This window comes from Macaca fascicularis, chromosome 1 (assembly GCF_037993035.2).
Source record: "Macaca fascicularis isolate 582-1 chromosome 1, T2T-MFA8v1.1".
NCBI lineage: Eukaryota > Metazoa > Chordata > Mammalia > Primates > Cercopithecidae > Macaca > Macaca fascicularis.
The window spans coordinates 54,765,563-54,789,220 of NC_088375.1; the positions used below are offsets into that span (position 1 = coordinate 54,765,563).

Genomic DNA, 23,658 nt, shown 5'->3' on the forward strand with positions numbered 1-23,658 from the left:
TAATGAACCTTTTTCACCAGAGGAAACAGTCTCCCCATCCCCAGTGGTGGCAACATTCCCTCCCTGACTCATGCTGCCATCAGCCTTTCCACCTTTGTCTGAGTAGATACATCCTGTGATGCCTGAGGCAACAGCAAAGGCCTCTCCAGAGGCAGTTGCTAGGCAAGACAATGCTAATTCTGCTCAGGACCCACCCCCACTACCCCTCTTTGCATCTAGAGTTGTAACAAGACTAAAGTTTTTGAAGGTCCCTAGAGGTGAGGTTCAGAGTGTTACCCACAAGGAGGTGCACTACACTCCAAAAAAACTGTTTGAGTTTTCTCATTTATATAAGCAGAAATCCAGAAAACAGGTATGGGAATGAATATTAAAGGTGTGGGATAATAGTGAAAGCACCATAAAGTTGGATCAGGCTGAATTGGTTGATACAGGCCCACTAAACAGAAATTCTGCATTTGATGTCACAGCTCAAGGAGTTAAAATGAGTTCTAATAGTTTATTTGCTTGTTTACCTGAAACATGGATCAAAAGATGGCCCACTGTGAGCTAGCTGGAAATGCCCTATCTCCCTTGTAGAGGGTTAATGTAGAGGAAGAGATCCAAAGGCTTAATGTAGAGGAAGAGATCCAAAGGCTTAGAAGATTGGAATGCTAAAGTATATTTGTCACTTTAGACCTACTCACACCAACTAGGAGGGTTCAGAAGACATACCCTTCACCAAAACCTTGTGAAATAGATTGTGAGGGAAACATCAGCATCCTTGTAGAGCTCGCTCTGTGATTACTCCTCTCTGTATGCTAGATCTTACTGTGAGAACTGTAGTCACTCAAATGGAAAACTTAAATGTGATGGGAATAATTGGATCCCAAGGTGGCAGGGGCCAAGTGGTGGCATTCAACCATCACATCAAGGTGGATATAGTTGCCATAATGGACAGCAGAGGCAAAGCAGTAATCAGGCAGTCTACTCAAGTAGAGCTCTGGCATTGGCTAATTAATCATCGTGTTCCTAGAAGTGAAATTGAGAAGAAGCCTGCTACATTCTTAATTTGCATAAGCCGAAAATTTCTAGGTCAAGTGGACAAAAGACTAATTTGAATCACAAAAAGAGAATCACGGCCCCTCCATCATTTTGCAGACTTGAGCCAGTTTACAGACGCAGAAACCCTTGAATGAAGGGGAAGCCAGGTCCCCTTGAGGAAAGACTCCACTACACTGCCAACAATTTATGCTGTTAATCTTTTTCCCATCCCCCCTCAAGGAGGCCTCTGGATTATTACCAGGGTGACTGTGCATTGGGTAAAGGGGAATGATTAGACCTTTAAGGGACCACTGGACACTGGCTCTGAGCTGACATTGATTTTAGGGGACCAAAAACATCATTGCAGCCCTCCAGTTACAGTAGGGGCTTATAGAAGTCAGGTAATTAATGGAGTTTTAACTCAGATCTGACTTATAGCGAGTCCAGTGGGTTCCCAGACTCTTCCTGTGGTTATTTCTCCAGTTGCAGAATGCATAATTGAAATAGACATACTTAACAGCTGGCAGAACCCCCACACTGGCTCCCTAACTGGTAGGGTGAGGGATATTATGGTGGGAAAGGCAAAATGGAAGCCATTACAGTTGCCTCCACCTAGAAAAATAGCAAATCACAAACAATATTTTATCTCTGGAGGGATTGCTGAGATTAGTGACACCATCAAGGACTTGAAAGACACAATGTAGGGGAGGTGATTCCCAACACATCCCTGTTCAACTTTCCTATTTGTCTGTGCAGAACTCAGATGGGTCTTGGAGAATGACAGCAGATTATTATAAGCTTAACCACGTGGTGACTCCAATTTGCAACTGCCTTACCAGATGTAGTTTCATTGCTTGAACAAATTAACACATCTCCTGGTGCCTGGTAAGCAGCCATTGATTTGGCAAATGCTTTTTTGTTTATTCCTATCCATAAGGCCCACCAGAAGCAATTTGCCTTCATCTAGCAAGGCCAACTATATACCTTCACTGTCCTACCTCAGGGGTATATCAACTGTCCAGCTTTGTGTCATAATCTTGTTTGCAGAGACCTTGATCACTTGTCCTTTCCACAAGACTAGTCCATTTCATTGATGACATTATGATGATTGCACCCAGTCAGCGAGAAGTAGCAACTACACCGAACTTATTGGTGAGGCATTTGCATACCAGGGAATGGGAAATAAATCTGACTAAAATTCAGGGAACTTCTACCTCAGTGAAATTTCTAAGGATCCAGTGGTGCGGACCTGTTGAGGTATTCCTTCTAAAGCGAAGGATAAGTTGTTGCCTTTGGTCCCTCCTACAACCAAGAAAGAGGCTCAACGCCTAGTGGACCTACTTGGATTTTGGAGGCAACACATTCCTCACTTGGGTGTGTTACTCTGGCCCGTTTATCAAGTGACCCAAAAGGCTGACCGTTATGAGTGGGATCCAGAACAGGAGAAGGCTCTACCACAGGTCCACGATGCTGTTCAAGCTTCTCTGCCACTTGGGTCATATGATCCAGCTGATCCAATGGTGCTTGAGGTGTCAGTGGCAGATAGGGACACTGTTTGGAGCCTTTGGCAGGTCCCCACAGGTGAATCACAGTGGAGGCCTCTAGGATTATGGAGCAAGGCCCTACCATCTTCTTCAGATAACTACTCTCCTTTTGAGGGACAGCTCTTGGCCTTTTACTGGGCCTTGGTAAAAACTGAACATTTGACTATGGGTCACCAAGTTACCATGTGACCTGAAATGCCTATCATAAACTGGGTGCTTCCTGAGCCATTTAGCTATAAGATTGGGTATGCACAGCAGCACTGCATCATTAAATGGAAGTGGTATATGTGATTGGGCTTGAGCAGGTCCTGAAGGGATAAGTTACATGAGGAAGTGGCTCAAATGCCCATGGTCCCTACTCCTCTCGCCTTGTCCTCTCTCCCAGCCTGCACTGATGACCACCTGGGGAGTTCCCTATGATCAGTTGACAGAGGAGGAGAAGACTAGAGCCTGGTTTGTAGATAGTTCTGTACAATATACAGGCATCACCTGAAAGTGGACAACTGCAGCACTATAGCCCCTTTTTAGTACATCCCTGAAGGACAGTGGTGAAGGGAAATCTTCCCAATGGGCAAAAGTTTGAGCAGTGCACCTGGTTGTGCACTTTGCTTGGAAGAAGAAATGTTTAGAATGTGTGATTATATACTGATTCAAGGCCTACAGCCAATGGTTTGGCTGGATGGTCATGAACTTGGAAGGAATATAATTGGAAAATTGGTGATTAAAGAAATTTGGGGAAGGGATAGGTGGATGGACCTTTCTGATGGTCAAAAACTGTGAAGATATTTGTGTTCCATGTGAATGCTCTCCAAAGAGTGACCTCAGCAGAGGAGGATTATAATAATTGAGTGAATAGGATGACCTGTTCTGTGGATATCAATCAGGCTCTTTCCCCATCCATGTCACTACCCAATGGGCTCATAAACAAAGTGGCTATGGTGGCAGGGATGGAGGTTACAAATGGGTTGAGCAACATGGACTTCCACTCACCAAGGCTGACCTGGCTAAGGCCATGGCTGAGTGCCAAATCTGCCAGCAGCAGAGACCAATACTGAGCCCTCAATATGATACCATTCCTTGGGTGATCAGCCAGCTACTTGGTGGGAGGTTGATTATGTTGGACCTCTTCAGTCATGGAAAGGGTAGCTGTTTGTCCTCACTGGAATAGACACTCACTCCATCCTGAACACAATACCATCTGTGGACTCACAGAATGCCTTATCCACCGTTATGGTATTCTTCATAGCATTGCCTCTGACAAGAGCACTCAATTCACAGCCAAAAAAGTATGACAGTGGGCTCATGCTCAGAATTCACTGACCTTACTGTGTTACTCATCATCTTGAAGCAGCTGGATTGATGGAATGGTGGAATGGCCTTTTGAAGTCATAATTACACCACCAACTCGGTGATAATACTTTGTAGTGCTTGGGCAAAGTTCTCTAGAAGGTTGTGTATGCTCTGAATCAGGGTCTGGAATGCTGCCACCAGAAGAAACAACGATCCCATTAAACTGGAAGTGATGATTGCCACCTGGCCACTTTGGGCTACTTCTGCCTCTAAGTCAACAGGCTATGAAGGGAGTTACAGTGTTGGCTGGGGTGACTGACCTGGACTATCAAGATGAAATCAGACTACTGCTTCACAATGGAGGTAAGAAGGAGTATGTCTCAAATACAGGCGATACCTTAGTGCATCTCTTAGTATTACCATGACCTGTGATTAAGGTCAATGGGAAACTATAACAACCCAATCCAGGCAGGACTATAAATGGCCCAGACTCTTCAAGAATAAAGGTTTGGGTCACTTTACCGGGTAAACAATCACAACCAGCCAAGGTGCTTGCTGAAAGCAAAGGGAATACAAAATGAGTAGTAGAAGATGGTAGTTATCAATACCAGCTACTACCATGTGACCAGTTGCAGAAATGAAGACTGTCATTGTCATGAGTATTTATTTCCTCCTTATTTTGTTAAGAATATGTTTGTGCACATATATACCTGTACTAAGAAAATATCTTTGTTTTATTTCCTTTTATCATGTAGTATAAGATTTATTGACTTCATATCAGCATTTAAGTGTTGTTAGCTTTATGTAATGGCATTTAGGTTAAGGATTAGTGTCCTTCCAGTTGTACAAAGAATAGCTTTATTGTGGCATAACGATGACCTTATTATTATCTTTATTTTGAGATTAAGTATGATTTTAGGAGAGGTATATGGGTGCCAAGTTGACAAGGGGTGATGGTTAATATTAGGTGTCAACTTAATTGGATTGAAGGATGCCTAGATAGCTGATATTGTTTCTGGTGTGTGACTGTGAGGGTGTTGCCAGAGGAGACTGACATATGAGTCAGTGGAGCGGGAGAGGAAGAACCCCCTCAATGTGGGCAGATACCATCCAATTGGCTGCCAGCATAGCTAGAACAAAGAAGGCAGGTGGGATAAGCTGGCTTGATGAGTCTTCTGGCTTTCATCATTCTCCCGTGCTGGATGCTTCCTTTTGTTCATCCTGCCCTTCAACATCAGACTCCGGGTTCATCAGCCTTTGGACCCTTGGGCTTATTCCAGTGGTTTGCTGGGGGCTGTCAGGCCTTCAGCCACAGACTGAAGGCTGCCCTGTCAGTGATATAGTTTGGTTCTGTGTCCCCACTAAAATCTCACATCGAATTGTAATTCCCAGTGTTGGGGGAGGGACCTGGTGGGAGGTGATTAGATCATGGGGGCGGATTTCCTCCTTGCTGTTCTCATGACAGTGAGTTATCATGAGATCTAATGTGTAGCACTTCCCCCTTTCCTCTTTCTCCCCCTCTGACATGTGAAGGTATTGGCTTCCTCTTGGTCTTCTGGCATGACTGTAAGTTTCCTGAGGCCTCCCAGCCATGCTTTCTGTACAGTCTGTGAATCAAACTGTCACAATCAAACCTCCTTTATTCGTAAATTATCCAGTCTTAGTTATTTATAGCAATGTGAGAAAAAATGAATACAGTTGGCTTTCCTGCTGTTGAGGGTTTTGGACTCAGACTGAGCCACTACTGGCTTCTTTCTTCCCAGCTTGTAGATGGCCTATCGTGGAACTTTACCTTGTGATCGTATGAGCCAATTCTTCCTCTATTTAATAAATTCCCTTTCACATATACATATACTCTTTAGTTCTGTCCCTCTGGAGAACCCTAATACAGATATCCTTTGGTTCTCCACATACGGTCAAAGGTACTATGTATAGAGACTAAACCCCTTGCCTCTCATGAGCGGTGATCAGGAATATCAAATGCATTTATTTTGCGTAACTCTCTCAGCAGTTCACACCAAGGATTATCAGTGTTCTCCATACTATTAGAAGTAGAGTCCTTAGCAGTTTTTTGGGTCTAATCATATTAAGTAGCTAAGTTCAGAAACCCAGAAACCAACTAAAGAAATCCTTCCTTAAAATTCTGTTCCTCTAGAACCATTCCTGATACCAAAATATGTATTAGTTGTTGTTGGGTAATAAATTGTTTCCAATATTTTATTATTGCCCATGTTTCTGCAATGTCAATACTGCACATGCTATTTTGCATATGTGACTATATATGATAAATCCCCAGAAGTGAAATGTGCATTTGTAATACAGATAGTGTATTATTTTTCTAATGAAATTATGCCTATTATGCCAATAATTCTTTTTCCAACAGCAGCATATGAGACAATGTTGGACCCATAGTACCAACCCATATCAACATTTATCGAATGCAGCAAAACAGTACTTAAATCTATAGCACTGACTGCCTGTATTAGAAAAGAAAAAGATCTCAAATCAATAATAACAGCTTCCACTTCAAGATTTAGAAAACGAAGAGCAAATGACACACCAAGTAAGCAGAACAAATGAATAATTTATTCTAAATGTCATATGAAAATGCAAAGGACCTAGAACAGTCAAAGCAACTTAGATGATTTACATCACCTTTGGATGATTTACACTAACTGATCTTAAGCCTTATTATAAACCTATGATAATCAAGACAGCATTATATTTGCATAAAAATAAACAAAGACATCAATGGAAAAGAGAAGCCAGAAATAGACAAATATATATATGGTCCACTGTTTTTTGACAAATGTGTAAATGCCATTCCATGGAGAAAGGCTAGTCTTTTCAATAAATGGTGCTGGAGCAACTGGCTATCGATATGTAAAAAACTAAACTTTGGTTCACACCTTACACTGTATACAAAAATCAACTTTAAATTGATTAATAAACTACACAACTAAAGTGATACGACTTCTAATAGAAAACATAGTAGAAAATCTTTATGACCTTGAATTAAGCAAAGAGGTTTTAGATACAATACATCAAAAGTATAATCGATAAAAGAAAAAGAAAACATAAACTGGATTTCATCAAAATTTAAAACTTCTGTTGTTCAAAAGGCACTATTAAAAGAATGAAAAGTAACAGACTAGAACTATTTGTAAACTACACGTCTAATAAAGAACTCATATCTGGAATATTTTCTAAACTCTCAAAACTTAATAAGAAAATAACTTAATTTTTAAAATGGAGAAGACTTGAATAAACACTTCACCAAGGAGGACATGTAGATAGCAATAAATAAATAAACAAAAAATAAAAAAAAAAACAGATGCTCAACATAATTAGCATGAGGAAAATGCAAATTAAAACCACTATAAGATAACGTTACTCATCTATATATAGAAGGCACAAATAAAATAGGCAGGAAAAATGTTTGAGAAGCTAAGTTTATTAAATAAACTGATATGTAATTATGCAATCCAGAGTAAGGATCTACTAAAAAGACAACTAGGATTGGGAAGTGAAAATGAAAGTGGGGACTGAGAGTTATACCACTTTTTATCTTTCACATTTTGTAACATTTCTTTTATCTTGCCTGTCCTAGGAGTGAAACTGCAGTTCAACGTACTAGTGAGGATGTTATCAATGCACAAGATGTAGTATGCGTATCATTAAATTTGACAGTGTATATTTTTAAAGGAATTTCACAGCAGATTATAACTTCATCCCTTATAGTCAAATTTGAGCTGTGGATGCAGTCCCACTATAAGCAGCGAGAATAGCCCTGTAATTCTTTATCTGCCAAATCTAACACACTTCCCTGGGAATGGGCAAAGGGGAAGCCCTGGTAAGACCGATGTTACTGCCTGCTGTAAGAGTAGTTAGTAGTACAGCTGAAACAAGGGAGTTAGGGTGTGAATTAAAAGTCCATTAGAAATTATTGGCCTGAGATTCAACAATAGAAAAATTGTTTTAATATCTGGAAGCCATCTTCTTACATATGTAACTTCATCTAAATATTTCTTGTGCAACTATTTATTAATTATATCTATCTTAGAGGAAATTGGTGCCAATAACATTTTTACGCTGGTCAATTATGTCCTACCAGTATAATTTACCAAAGTGAATAATTACTTATTAGTGCTAAAATTCTGTTAAGTGAAAAAGAAAAATAAAACAATAAAAAAGTCAGCAAGTCAGTCAAAAAACAAAACAATATTTGGAAAATACAGAGTCCCAAAAGCTCCCAAAACACTTTATTGGAACAAAAAGAGAAAAAAAAGAAAAAAAATTCTCCAGAGTTAATTTCCATATACTCTTTAATGCACCAATATATTTAGATCTATCCTAACCAAATCATAAGCACATAATTTCACACAAATTAGGTTTAATTCTTAAATTGTTCTAATCAAGTTATACATTAAGTAGTTAAATAGTCTCTCAATTTCTAGCTACTCCTGATTTATTTTGAACAGTTAAACACTTTCATGGCATTCATACATGGGCAGACTTTGAGATTCTATCAGATTTCAGCCATAAGAATTAGACATCTGTGGCCCTGAAACCGCAGATACTAGTAACAGTGACTCAAAGCTGTAGAAAAAAAATTACACTTCAATAGTGAATCATTTTCAGGTCTGTGGTATATAACTACACAACAAGATTCTATTATGAGCAATAGCATGTTCCTTCCACTTCAAATTATAACCCCCATCAGTTCAATGGTAAGAATTTTTAGTAAATACAGTGGTAGGTGTATTCTTTTTGTGAGCCTAGAAGGACTCACTTGCTTATCTGGATGCTTTAGCCAGTCAAGGATATGGATAAGGATGCCGTTGATATGAATTTGTGAGATTATTTTATCCTAGTCTCACTTCTTAGTGAGTAGACAGATCTTCCATTTCTAACATTTGTTTTATAAAAATTCCTCAACTTGCCTATAAAAAAGGTGTAACCAGCTATTATTTCCTTTTAGGAATATCATTCCATTCTAACTACTATAATACTTTAAGATAATAGGAATAATATAATCATCTTATGGCGTATTAGTTTGTTACATGCATAAAGCTATAAATAATTAGAAAATGAAGAAGGTAATGAACAGGTTATGCTTTTTTAAATACAAAGTCAGATTTCAAAAGTTGAACAGAGAGCAAAAATCACTTTACATACTCATGATTGGCTTTAATATTTTTTTACACTATACATACTGAAAATGTTTACATTTACTAATAAGGAATGCCAAGTGTATCCATCACCATTTGAATGGCTTGCAGGGGATTTGTGATTTCTTCCATGTTATCTCTTCTCAAAACCCAATCTGGCTTAAGCCTATTTAAAAAAAAAAAAAAAAAAAAAAAAAAAAAAAAAAATTCTGGCATTAATAAAGTTCTTCTCTTATGAGTTACCTTCACTTTTTTCGTCTTAGCTAAATTGTAGCTACTCCTGAACACATCATTTCCCTTACAACCTGCTCAAAGAGGTGGGAGAACTTCATATTATTGTCCATCATTATTTCCAGACTATTTCTCTCCATCCTTTCTAAAAAAATAATGCTGGCTTCTTTGATGCTTATGCTATTTAGCTTGCCCACTGCCTTTTGGTCATCGGCCAAACTCTCAGTGCCTTATTCCTTGTAAACCTGGTTCTTGGTCTCCTCTTAACTCCTGTCACCGTTCTCAGCAACAGCAACACCTATATGACCAACAACCTAGTCCGTTTTTGCCCCGCTTTCCTTGAATTCTACCTCAACTAATCCTTCTTAATATGATCACATACTAGACTTTGTCATCATCAGAAAGTGTGTGACCACGGAAATCTTAATTTGAGACTTCTGTTCTCCATCCACCATTTCTGATTCATCCATGTCATCTGCTCTAACACAGTCACTGAACTAGTTCTTCTACCCCACTGAGATCTCCACTTCATTTGGCCTCAACACATACCCAACTTCCACCAGAATGCTGTTCTTACTTTCCTGTGTATCTAGCTCAGGTGCATCAGTATTATCAAAACCTCTGCAAATGTCATTAACGGTTGTCTCTCTCTCCTACCAAACTAGTCTGAAAAATTCTACTTGGATTTCAAATTGAGTCAAAATATCTGCCTTCTCCATTCCTATACAGCTGCATATTACTAAAAAAGTTTACATAACCAAGCTGACTTTATTTTTTGCCAATAATTGCAAATCTAAAATGAGCATTTGAAATTGCCAGCATGCTCTCTTTCTCTCCAAGATGACTACCTTGGTCCTTTCTCCTTTTCAAACTTCCGCTCCATCCCCTCTGAGCTGCTTCTGAGTTGTTAAGTTTATAATCTCAAACTTATTGAGAAAATAGTATCAAACAGAGGGGAGTTCATGCATCTTCTCACATAATTCCCCACTATATGCATTTCCATCATCTTATTCTGTCCTGTTAAAAATCCAAAGATGTATCAATTGGTGAGTGAAAAAAGTATGGTATGACCATACAATGGAATAGTACTAAGTGATAAAAAGGAATGAAATTCAAATCCATGCATAAACATGAACACATTTCAAAAGCATTATGCTAAGTAAAAGAATCCAGTCACAAAAAGCTATCTACTATATGATTCCATATATGTGACAGCATAGAAATGGCAAAACTAAAGGTACAAAAACCAGATCAGTAGTTCCCAAAATCCAGGGAATAAAGAAAGAGAACTGATAAGGGGCATAAGGAAACTTTGTGTCACAGAATTATTTTGTATCTCAGTGATGGTAGTTTCCTAACTGTATACAAAACCAATTGAATTGCATACATTTAAAGGATACGTTTATACTGTCAATAAATTTTACCTCAAAAGCCTGACCTACATCAAAATTTTAAGATAATCTATTCATATGTTAGAATGAGTTTTTAAAATATAATGAATATTAAATTCTACCAAGTCCTTAAAAAACATGTAGAAATGGTCCCATTAATATATTTCAAGCAAATGAACTTATGTTATGCTGTGAAATATGCATGCACAAAACCAATTTATAACTATATTATACAATTTATAATTACGAGTATAATTATAAAGCTAACGGCTGTGTAACCACTCAGGTCAAGAAATAGTGTGTTGTCAACAATGTAGGATTTGTACCTAGTATAGAAAATTGCTAAGTCTCAAGAAGGAAGGAAGGAAGGAAGGAAGGAAGGGAGGGAGAGAAGGAGAAGGGGGAAGAAAAAAAGGAGGAGGTAGAAAGAAGGAAGGGAGGGAAAAAAACTAATTAAATGCCATGACAGTTCACCAAAATAAACTAAATCTTTTTGCCAATAAAATTAGAAAATGTCAATCTAAATTTCCAGAAGGAGAAATTTCAAGAATCAGGGTGATTATGGGAGGACTGGAGGCTGATATTTTGGCTAAGAAGGACTTTTGGCACTTCTTAAACAGTGTAGCTTGTCCTTCATGCAAAATAAAATAAATAAAATTAAATTAAATAAATAACAAAACTTATAACAAGCTTCTTAGCCTTAGTTCTTAACTATTTAATAGAAGAAGTTTGTTGAATAACTACTAAATATCCAAAGCTACAGTATAATGTTATTTCATTATTTACCAAGATTGCCTCTTTTAAATTTGCCAAACATTCCATTCTTATTCACACGTTGTTTCTCTATTGAAAAGCACATCTTGTTTGTGGTAAGTGCTCAATAAATATTTGTTAAATGAATGAATGAACTGTGACACAAATTTATAGACTGTATTCAACTGCTTACCTTGAAACTATTCTGGTTCTTACAGGTGTTTCTGGGATAAAAGGAATGCTTATAGAAGAATTCTTCTTTTGCTTGTGAAGTATTCTTTCAGTATTCATTTTATGTTTATGAGCTGTAAGTTTATAGAGACTGTAAATACGGTCAACAACTTTGGATCTACTTCGTACATCCTACAAAATAAAATGCACAATTACTAAAAAGTAGTAAGAATTAAAATTTTATCCCTTTAAGACTAGCAAAATCAAATATAACAAATAAAAACGATGCAGTAAACCTTTTTTTTTGAGACCGAGTCTCGCTCTGTCACCCAGGCTGGGGTACAGTGGCACGATCTTGGCTCACTGCAACCCCTGCCTCCCGGGTTCATGCCATTCTCCTGCTTCAGCCTCCTGAGTAGCTGGGACTACAGGCGCCCGCTACTACACCCAGCTAATTTTTTTTTTTGTATTTTTAGTAGAGATGGGGTTTCACTGTGTTAGCCAGGATGGTCTCAATCTCCTGACCTTGTGATCCGCCTGCCTTGGCCACCCAAAGTGCTGGGATTACAGGCGTGAGCCACAGCGCCTAGCCTGCAGTAAACTTTTAAGCTTTGAATAATCAAAGAAACCTCACCAAGTTTGGCAGGTAGATTGATTAAATTACGAGCTAATTTGTAAGGCAATTATAAAGAAGATAAATATTCAAAAGTTGCATAGTTAACTCCACACTGAATACAAGAAGGAATTAATATAGTCAACATAAGAATTATTATAGTCAACATACCTATCATATCCAGTTACCAAGTCTTGAAAAGTTTACCTCTGCAAAGTTTCCAAAGTCTTCTACTTATCTCTCAGCGACACAATCCTAAGACAAGCACAATCTCTTGCCTAGATCACTACATATCAACACTTGCCACCTTCCTTAATAGTCTCCCTATATCCACACATGCTCTCCCAAATTCATTCTTCCATCAGAAGCCAGAGTGTTGTTAAAATTTAAATTGGAAAATATAATTCCCTTGCTTTACCCTGCAGTGGTTCCCACTTATCGGGATAAAGGCCACAGTCCAATCATGGCCTATGGTTTCACCTATGTTAATTGTGACATTTAAAAAGAATGACTCAGAGGTCTCATCGTAGAAGAGCTTGAAATACAATTATGGTTACAACAGGAGGATAAGAAGTTATACATATCTGGTTTTCTATCTTGCTAGGATAGTTTTCTCTCTAGTAAATGGGAAATTGTTACTTATATGGCTGTAATAAATTTATTTTCAGAATTCAGTTTAATACGTCAGAAAGAAACAACTCATAGATATATCCTAAACTCATTTTATCAGTGCAAAAAGCAGGTTTGAACACACATAAAACCCTATTTTAGAGTGATAATTACTAAAGGAAAACCATAAAAGTCATAGATGTAAGATCACAGAAAAATAATCTTAAAGGAAGGCAACTGATTAATACTTACAGAGGCTCTATTTGTTGTCTTCAGTAAAACAGCCAACAAACAACAAGTTTTTGTAAAAATGCTTCCGCCTTTGTCTGCAACTTTATTACCAGGCTTTTCTCGGTATATCTGCAAAAGCTCCAATAGTGTATCTATACAATTTTCTACATCATAAACTGCTGAAGTAGTTTTCTCATACTTGAAGAGAACAGAATGAAATTAAAAGTTGTAATAAACACATACATTTACAAACAATCCAACCAAAAAACAAAATACAAAAGTCCATACCTATAGCCAAACTTTTGGACCGCCTGCAGTAAGTGCAAAGGACTTTGTGAAATAGCTCTGATATCATCATTTATAGATCTATCATATATGTGTATTCACATTTTAATCTTAATCTTTTCCCCCTAATTCTAAAGTTTCACATTTAAAAAAATCAAATTTAAAACCTCTGAAAACAAACATCTTGAAGTCAATAAAAGCAAACTTTTAAAGATAAGACCACTTTAGTAAGAATCTCTAAGGAAAAATATAACTTATCTGTGATATTATTAATCAGAGGTAAGATAATGATAAAGGCAGGATCTAATTAGTTACTCTATTACATGCTCCTTGAGAGGAAGAAGAGCTTGCTCGAAAATGAAACAAGATAAATTTGATACTAATAAGTCTAGGATATATTTTCCATGTCTTGTTTTTCTAATTGTATTATTAGATTCATAGTGAAATTTGCATGGTAACAAATAATGATACTAAGATAAAAATAACAAAACAACATAGCGGACACTTTGTGTGGCAAGTTTATGTATTAATGTGTATTAACTCAATCCTCACAATAACGTTTTGAGTACTGTTACTATACTCATTTTATAGTTGGGGAAAGTAAAGTACAGAGAAGCTAAGTAACCTATAATAAGCTATTGGGCTGGGATTCAAACTCAAACAGTTTGGCCTCAGATCGGTGTTCTTAACCACTACCTCTCAATAAAAATATTAGGTAAAGTGCTTTAAGTTGTCACTGAAAGGTTAAGTAGGAAAGAGAAATCTTTCAACCTTTGGTTGCATACAATATAGTTTGGAATAGTCCAAGGCCAAAAGACAAATTCTGATACACAGATCAACAGTTACAGAGTAACTAAGTTATAGCAATAATTTTCTTTCTCACGCTTTGCTAGATATGATTATAATGTGGTAATACTATTTTGATATAATGCAGTAGATAACACCACTACCTCTAAAGGCAGACAGAAATGAATCCAAATTCAATTCTACCACTTATCACACTAAGGTTCTTAGGGGAGGAACCTAACTTCTATAATTATTATTATTTCTTCTCTATAAAATGGGAATAATAATATGAACTATTGTAGAGGATGATTATGAGGATTAAACAATGCATGAAAAATACTAGCACGTAGTAAGTACTTAATAACTTTTAATCATTTTTAATATAAAGACTGAGGAAATAAAATAACACAAAAATTAGAATTTAAACCTACATTTATGTTAATAAACATTTTTTTCACCCTAAGACTCTTGCACATAAATTAATTTTAACTTAGAGATTTAAGCCCTAGTGATGAGTAAACACAAACTTAATTTGCAGGGCCTTATTTGTTGACCCATGAATATCTCATTAATAAAATGAAAAACTACCTTAGATACATTAAGCAAGACTTGCACAGCATATCTGATGACTTCCATACAAGGAACACTACGATTACAACTTCGGATCAAAACAAATATTTTAGAAATTGCTCCACTCTGGGCCATGTTCTCACAACAAAGTGGAGACAATCTAGTAACTACCTCTGAAAGAAAAAAAAAATAACATACAGGTAAATTTACAGCAACGAAATGAATTTTTAGCTAATAATGTACTATTACAACATTTTTTAAACATGTGAACATAAACTAACCTAGGTGTTTTAAGGCCTCAAGAATGGCAGAAAGGTGCTTATATGTCAAAAGGTAATGAAGGGCAAGTGCAGTTCTTTTGTAGAGTTTGTTTTCTTCTCGAATCTCCCTATTAACAACTTGAAGACTTAGTCGAATAGCTTTAATTTTTGTACAATCATTTTTCTTCCTCCAAGAATAGCCTCTCCATAATGCCTTAAAGAGATAAAACCGAGTAATTTTAAGATTATAGCCAATGTTTTCTATTTACATCTACATCTGTTTTCACAATGTAAACATTTTCAGTAAATTTATTTGACATGATCACATGCATTTCAATTAAAATTTCAAGTTCAAATAAACAGCAAAATCAATTTTCAAAAACAGAAATACAGAGAATATTCCTGTATGTAAACTGGGTAGCCTTTATTGACCAAAGATGTCTAAATCTATTCAAAATGTTAAAATACTTTTTTACTTATTGATTATAAACCTCCCCTAGAGTATTTGAAAATAAAGAGCTTAGCAATGAAATTATGGTAGTATAGAGCTTATGAGTTATTCTACTGGCTAATGTATTAGCTTTTTAAAATGGTGACTATGTTTTTATAGCATTAGATATCATGTAGATGATTTGCAAATTAAAGTTTTGAACTAAAACTATACAAATTTCAATTACCTGAATTTTAATGATTCCACTAGTGAATTTTTCTTGCTTTTTACGGAGGACAAAATGGCGCACTGCTTTCTGTATTACTGATGCAGCCCTATTTTGCTGGCTCAGACATTCTTGACCTTCATGCTCAATCTTTTTGATGCTATATTTCTGAATAAATTTCTTTTGTTGTAATCTTGCTCGAAACCATCTCTGTTTAAAACACAGACTTTTGTTTTTCATTTCTACTTCAGGTTTTTTTGTTTTAAATACAAATATACATTCATATATAAATGAAAGAAATAGAACAGTATATCAAGAAATCTTTCAGCTTTCCCCAGAGGCATTACTTCCCCACTCCACTTGGTGTAAAAACCTTTCCAGTCCATGTTGGGTGCTTGTGTGTGTGTGCGCACGCATATGCACAGGAGTATAGTTAATCCTGGACAACACGTGTCTGTGCACGCACAGGCACAGGAGTATAGCTAACCCTGGACAAAACGTGTCTGTGCATGCACACGCACAGGAGTACAGTTAACACTGGACAACACGTGTCTGTGCACGCACACACACAGGAGTACAGTTAATCCTGGACAACATGTGTCTGTGTACGCACACACACAGGAGTATAGTTAATCCTGGACAATATGTGTCTGTGCATGCACATGCACAGGAGTATAGTTAATCCCAGACAACATTGTCTTCATTTTACAATTTATATAAATTCTAACAAACTGCATGTATCATTCTGCAATTTTTTCACTGAATATTTTATATGTAAATATATGTTAATGTATATAAACTAGAATTCTTCTTCAAAATATGTAAAGAACTCCTATAAATCACAATAAAAAAGAATATCCAATGGAAAAATGGGCTAAGTGTATGAAAAAAAGATGTTAAAAAAAGTACACAGATAAGAACTTGAATAACCAACATATAGAATATAATTTTAGAATCTCTAGCCATCAAGTAAATCCAAAAAGAAAAAAAATGAGATGCTGTTTCCCATTCATTAGAATGGCAAAAATCAGAAAGTCTTCCAATACTTCATGTTGGCAAGCATGTAGAGAAACAGGGTACCCTCAAGACTTTGCTGGCAGGAATGTAAATGAGTACAATTACATCAGACAATAATTCACAACTTTATTACTGTGCCATAAAACATCAATCTATTTCTAACCCTCAAATCATTCTAACAGCTATATGGTGAAAGGCTAAATGTTGTACGACCTTAGCATAAAGCATTTGGAAATTGTTTATTACGTATCAAAAATTTCTAACAGAAAAATTATGTCCTATAGTTTTACTGCAAAGAAGAAGCAAACCTGAATACAGATGACTGAATTAACCTGCTTGTTAGCATTCTTCACAGCCAGGTAAAGTTTATAGGCTCTTTGAATTCTGAGAGCATTCAGGTGATAATATGCAGCTGCAGTGAAGTGAAGAAGTCGAATTTTCGTTTTCTGTTCTAAAATCTAAAGGTGAAAAAACAAAGCATATTCAAGTATCTGCTTCCTAAGTTAATCAATCAGTGTTTATTTTTTTGTATAACCTCAACATCAAATTATATAAACTAGCAAGAATAAACTAATTTTTAATCATTATAATTACTTATATTGTAAATCAAAGTAATTACAATATTTTACTATACAATATTTCCAATAGTGTAAATCATAATTCAGAGTGTAGAAAGCAAAATTATATTTTGGGTACTTTACTAAATAACCATAGAATCTAATTCAACTAGACTGCCCTACAACAGTGAGTTAAGGTTTGCAATGTACTTTTAATTAGAGAAGGGTAAAAATATTAAACTCAAAAAAAGGTTACAGAATTCCAAGCAGAACTCTTGGAAATGGTGATATTAAATCAGAAAAAATTATGTGAATTAATATCTCTGCTATTAAGTAGTACAGTGCAACTCTAGCATAAGACTCTGCAGAAGGAGCTTTCTACAGTTGCTGTTGGGCTTCAGACTTCCACTTGATGTTTAATGAACAAGATACAAACATTCCTCCTATTTAACTTCAAATCAAATTATTTTGTCTATGCCAGTACTTCACATATTGTAAGCTTAAATGTTATGACCTCCCTAAAAAGAATTCTCTCTTGCTGAAGATGTGGAAGCTGTCACAGGAATTCTGGTTGCGACACCTCAAAAGTTGCTTGGTGGTGGCAAAAAGCTACTAGAATAACATTTAACCTCTTTCGCATATGGAGCCTCTCTCTCATATTTTCAGTTCCTTTGTTAAGATTCATCACAAAGGAGAAATTTTATTTTGCGACTTTGGTGGTGAACACCTGTGAGAAACAGTATGACTAGGATCACAGAAAAAAAAATCTGACAGTCAGTGCTCTTGTCACTTACCTTTCTAGCAGCTGAATGAATTCAAGTTAATGGTCATATTAGTTCTGAAATTATTCTCTAAAATCCAAAGTTTCTTAACACTATTTAACATCAAGTGCTTTCATTTTATAAGACTGAGATATGCTACTTGAAAATACTTACTCTTTTTCGTACTAGCCAACCACGCACCAGTGCTTGTAGGATAACTGTAGACTTTTTAAATTCAATGTATTTTATCCTTTCACGCTTTCCAGCCTCCCTGGCTCGTATATATTTTTGTATGATCAAAGCAGCAGATTTCTGCCGAAGAAAGACCTGCCTTTCTTTATATCCTCTATAATGTGCTTGGATCAAACAAGCAGCTCGATGTCTCTATAAGGAAAAATTTACAAGTAACATTAATAGGTAGAAATAAAAGGATTTCTAACCCACTAGAAGTTCTTTAATTTCTCAATGAGATGGTATAATTATGATTTATAGTTTAAGAATGTCATGTTTCATAGATATGAAATGGTGATGAAGCATTATTTCTAAACTCACATAGGTCTATAGCCAAAATGAAGGTGTAAGCCAAGGGTCAAGGGTCAAGAGATACTTGGTGCTCTTCCCCTCTCATCCTCTTGATACTTTTCATTGTAAGAGGAAAAAGGACTAACATTACAGCTCAAATACATTTAATAAAAATGCTAGCTACAATAGAAAGAGCACAGTGATCATAAATAGCTATGACAGAAAATGTCTGTAGCTTGACAAAACATAGCACACCTTAGATTCCTCAATTACATAACACCCTGTGAGAATTACCAAAATGAGATACAGAGCCACAAAGTGAGCACATGATGTTGGAAATATGGCACCAAGAGACTTGCTCAACACAGGGTTGACACAAACCTTCAATTTATAAAAAAATGCAATATCTGCAAAGCACCATAAGGCGAAGTACAATAAAACAAGGTATGCCTATACCTCATATATTTTTAAAAACTAGCAAATAGTATTTTTATGGGAGGATATAATTTTCAATTGACTGAAATAGATGTGTGTGAAATAAATGCATACTTAGGCCTTAAAAACACTTTTTTTTTCCCCAGTGAAAGATTTATTTTTAAAAATTAAAAAATACAAAACATTCTGTTTTCTATTTCCTAAAGTAGTTATTTGCAAGTGAATTAATTTGTAATACCTACTTTTATCATTAAGAAGTGTTCATGAGCTATTTTTGCAGAAAGTATAGCTCTCCATTTTCTCTGAATGATAATTGCTGATGCTCTCACATTCAAAAACCTAAAAATTAGTTATTGGAAAGCAATTTCAAATTACTTTAACTTATTCAATGAGTATTTATTGCCTCCCCCCTTTAAACTATTAGAAGAGAATAAAATATAAGAAAGGCAATGACAGAATAAAAAAAGTGGGCAAGTATAATTCATAGTTAAGTTCAAACAATCAGAATTTACACACGCACACAAAAGAAGTTTTACAATTGGCAATATTCCAGTGGGTAAGAAATACGAAGTTCTACGATTCTAATACGGCACAGAATTTTGAACTGGATCAAAAGAAAGTATAGTTACCCAGATCTAGCAAAAAACTAGATAAAGGGGGAATGGTAGAAATAATGGTAAAATATAAGATTTGAGTCTGCATTGCAAGTGAGTCTTTGAGCAGATGGGAGGTGGTTAAGAAGAGAATGTGATTTACAAGCAGCATCAGATACTTCCTTTCATTTGAAAGGAAAGATAGGTATCATCAAAATATCTAAGTAGAGATATTTTGTAAACAGAACTGGAGAAAAATTTTTAAAAATCTGAGTGCTAGAGATTAAATTTAACAGATCAACATAATGCTAAGAGATAAAATGTGAGAATGGACAGGTTTTCTACTCTGTTCTTGATATTGTGGAAAAAGTAGAATGACTAGCTTGTTTTTTGCCATGTTTGTTAGAAAATAAGACCAAATGCCATTGAGTAAAATTCAGCATCTGTTACAGGAAAATTAGATACTGGTCCTTAATAGCTGATAGTAGCAACTGTATCTTTATATGCCTTTTAATTTTAATTTTTATGGCTATATAATAGTCGTAAATATTTACGGGGTACATGTGATATTTTGATTCAAGCACATAGCGAGTAATGATCAAATCAGGGTAACTGGGATATCTATCACCTCGAACATTTATCATTTCCTGGTATTAGGAAACTTCTAATTCTATTCCTCTAGTTATTTTGAAATATACAATAAATTATTGTTAACTATAGTTGCCCTATTGTGCTACTAAACAGTAAATCTTATTCCTTCTCAGTGTATTTTTATATCCATTAACCAGCCTGTCTTTATCTACCCCTGCTTTCTCCCTGTCCTACCTTCAGGTAACCAACATTCTACTTCTGTCTTCATGCGATCAATTTTATATGTTAAGCCCTGCTTCTACCCATGGGCTTGATCCAAACATTCCTCTCACACTCGTGTGCTTTCCTAAACCATCTTTAAAACCATCATTGATTCAATAATTCTGGGAGCCGAAGAAAAATTCTTATACTATGAACTCAAAAAAAGATGATTTGGTAACAGCTTGTGAAAATGTGTGTGTAAGAAATGAGAAATGTGTGTGAAATAGGGAAATACAATTAGCATAAGACAGGTTGGTAATTAGGGTCTTCATCATTAATGACAAAGAGTATGAGGAATAATACAAAGTTCAAAGAAAAAAGAATGAGTAAGAAAACAAATTTTGCCAGTAGTTAAGTCACCCAACAAAATGGACCAAAGCACTAATAAGAAAACCGAGTCTTAACTAAATGGTTTTATTAACTTCCACCTCTCTGTCCTTACTCTAATCCTTATGAACCTGAATTAATCAAGTATATGTAAATATTTTTAGTAGATTATATTAATTAAAGGCTATGCTCTATCTCAAAAAAGCAAGACAGTACAAGATATATTGTTTCCTTAATAAAGAAAATATCAACAAAACCAACCATATACATTAAACATAACAAATATTTAAAATAAAAATCAATAGGCAGTATACTTTTATGTAAGGACTTAGCTCTATCACACACAAATACTATTACATTTTCCACAGAACTATGATACATTACCATGTTCTCTCTAGTTTGGTATAGAAGCAACCTTGAATAATTTTAACAGCTTTTAATATAGCTAGATATTCTTTGTGTGCTCTCCAACACCTATACCAGGCTTGAATCTTGCAGGCAGCTTTCACTTTACATAAATATTTCTTGGCTCTATATCTCCTCCACATAGCCTATTAAATACATAAATATAACAAGTATGCGATGAGTTGCCTTTTTTTTTTTTTGTAAGTAAGACAAATCAGTATAAAGACAGTTAAAATAAGGTTAGTGCAGACAAAAATAAATTGCATAGTCGTATCATGACTCTATTAGACTCTGACACGTAGTGAGTCCTCTGAGAACAGTGGTGCTTACTATAGTGAACACCTATTATGTGCTTTATCACACATACCTTATGGCTGGCTGCCAGCCCAGCCTAACAAAACCCTAACCAGTATTTATAAATTGTAAGACACACATGTCTGAAAAGCCAGATGATGTGAATTATCCTCATCACCTCAATCCATTTGGAAGAACGAAAAGAAAATGAACACATTGACCTATTGCAGGTTCTGGGGAGAAAGAGGAATTCTTCCCAATCCATATTCACTTTGGGTTCTGTGTTCAGCCTGCAGGAGAATCCTGAGAGCTCCTGTGATAGGACTGTCAGACTTTCTGATTTTGACAACCTTCTGGCAGACTAAAGGTTTACATGACAGCAACAACTTATTGAACTAAGTACTAAGAAGATTAGTCCTTATAATCACATGGGTAGATAATACTATTAATTCTAATTTAGAGATGAGGAAATCAAGGCCTAGAGAAATTGAGTAACTTGTTGATGTCACACAGGTTAATAAGTGGCAGAGTTGTCTTACTTGATATTTATAAATATCTTGTAAAATGGTTAAGATCTCTATTTTACAAAAAAGAAAAAAAACCCAAAATTGAAATTAAGAAGGACTTGTTAGCACACAGCTGTTAAGTGATAGAGTCAAGATCTGAACCCAAGTCTATTTGACTCCAACATTCCTACTGGAACAGGAATTAAAAGAAATTAAAGACTGTGTAAGCAAAAACTCAGTTGTATGTAAGAAAACCCAATTCCCCTAGTGGAAGACAAAGGGCTGGAGTCCTTTAAAATTAACTGCCTGTTTTTCTCTCTGTGGATAGTGAGCCTTATCTCCCCCTTTCCCAGGCATTTTGAAGACTCTGTTTCTCTAGCTGTGCAGCTGCAAGGTCACTAGACAGATAATCTCAAGTCGTAAAACATGTTCCTTAAAAAGTAAGAAATAATGTAATACATATCTTAAATGAATAACTGTCTTTGTTTCTCACTTCTGTAATACGCTTCCCCCTGCACAGATCTCCCCACGCCCCATGAAATGCTTAAAGGTAGCTTGACACTGTTCAGGGCTCAGTCCTTTGGATGTTAATCCGACTGGGTTGGTGCACCTAAATAATTAAACAATTCCTTCTCAACCCCTTGGTCTCTCTGATTCCTTAATTATCCTGCAGCACTACAACAAATACTACAGGCACAACTTATATTTAGATTAGGTTCTAAATTCAGTTGATAATGCAATAATTATATATGGTCAAAATTACTCTGAGATGTCCTTAACTCAATCAGAGTATATTGTATATGGTTTTTATGTAAACCTGAATACATTATTTATGTATATCCCCAATACCTGCCACCCTAGTCTTAATCAGTGGTAGAAGAATGGTCTCAGAACTGTTTGTTTAAGTTGGTTATTTAACTGTAACAGTAAAAGACTGGTTAATGGTAACACTGCATCATAAAACCTTCAGGAGGAAAGGAGAATGTTTTGTGGATCACTTTGTTGTTTTTGTTTTGCTTGTGGCAGTTTTAATTTACTAGTTTTTAAAATCAGTACTTTTCAATGAAAACAACTTGACCAAAAATCTGTCACAGAATTTTGAGACTCATTAAAACAAAGTTTTAATGAGAAAATTATACATATGTATAGATATGTGTGTGTATATATATAAGCATATATATTTATAAATATGCATACTTACTTATATATACACACACACACACACACACATATTTAAACACACACATCACACCTGAAGAACATTAAAATTTATGGACATTGACTAGAGAAGCCAACTTGGCGTTCAGAAGAAAAGAAGACAGCTAAGAGATTATCAAGAAACCAAGGGTTGAGAGAGGAAACAAAGTGTGCTCAAATTCCAAATGCTACAGAGAAGTTCATATATATATTTTACATAGATATTTACATATATATGTAAGTATTTAGCAATGTATACTATATCCCAGTGGCTCCCAAACTTCGCTGCTCATTAGAGTCACCCGGGAGCTCTGAAAAAAATCCCACGCTTGTGTTGTTTCCCATACCAATTAGAATATCTAAAGGTAGGAGTATTTTTTAAAACTCCAGGTTATTCCAATGTGCAGTAAAGTTTTAGACCACTGGCATATGCTAAAAATTACATGTGTAAAAAACAATTTTATTATGTAATTATATGAGAAAAAATAAATTTTTATAAGATTGTTATTTTGGCTATTTAATCATTTCAAGTGAATAAAACCATAACTAACACATCCAGTGGACACCTTTCAATTGTGAACTTATCGGTAGTGTTTGGAATTCGAGCACTC

The 23,658-nt window shown here is 35.7% G+C and overlaps 1 protein-coding gene across 3 annotated transcripts in view; it reads right to left on the reverse strand.

Moving 5' to 3' along the window:
* Positions 1 to 6,418: 6,418 nt before the first annotated feature.
* The window catches only part of ASPM (assembly factor for spindle microtubules), a 64,911-nt gene continuing 47,671 nt past the window's right edge, over positions 6,419 to 23,658 (reverse strand). For 2 of the 3 annotated variants that reach the window (XM_045394413.2, XM_074031603.1), the window contains 10 exons: positions 21,030 to 21,196; positions 19,116 to 19,212; positions 18,091 to 18,300; positions 16,907 to 17,056; positions 15,603 to 15,791; positions 14,947 to 15,139; positions 14,684 to 14,838; positions 13,046 to 13,222; positions 11,594 to 11,763; positions 6,419 to 9,191 (listed from right to left, as the gene is read on the reverse strand). In XM_045394413.2, coding sequence (XP_045250348.2) covers positions 9,089 to 9,191; positions 11,594 to 11,763; positions 13,046 to 13,222; positions 14,684 to 14,838; positions 14,947 to 15,139; positions 15,603 to 15,791; positions 16,907 to 17,056; positions 18,091 to 18,300; positions 19,116 to 19,212; positions 21,030 to 21,196 — 1,611 coding nt within the window. In that variant the 3' untranslated portion in view covers positions 6,419 to 9,088. The remainder of the gene's footprint in view (positions 9,192 to 11,593; positions 11,764 to 13,045; positions 13,223 to 14,683; positions 14,839 to 14,946; positions 15,140 to 15,602; positions 15,792 to 16,906; positions 17,057 to 18,090; positions 18,301 to 19,115; positions 19,213 to 21,029; positions 21,197 to 23,658) is intronic. The other variant, XM_005540311.4, reaches the window with a different exon arrangement.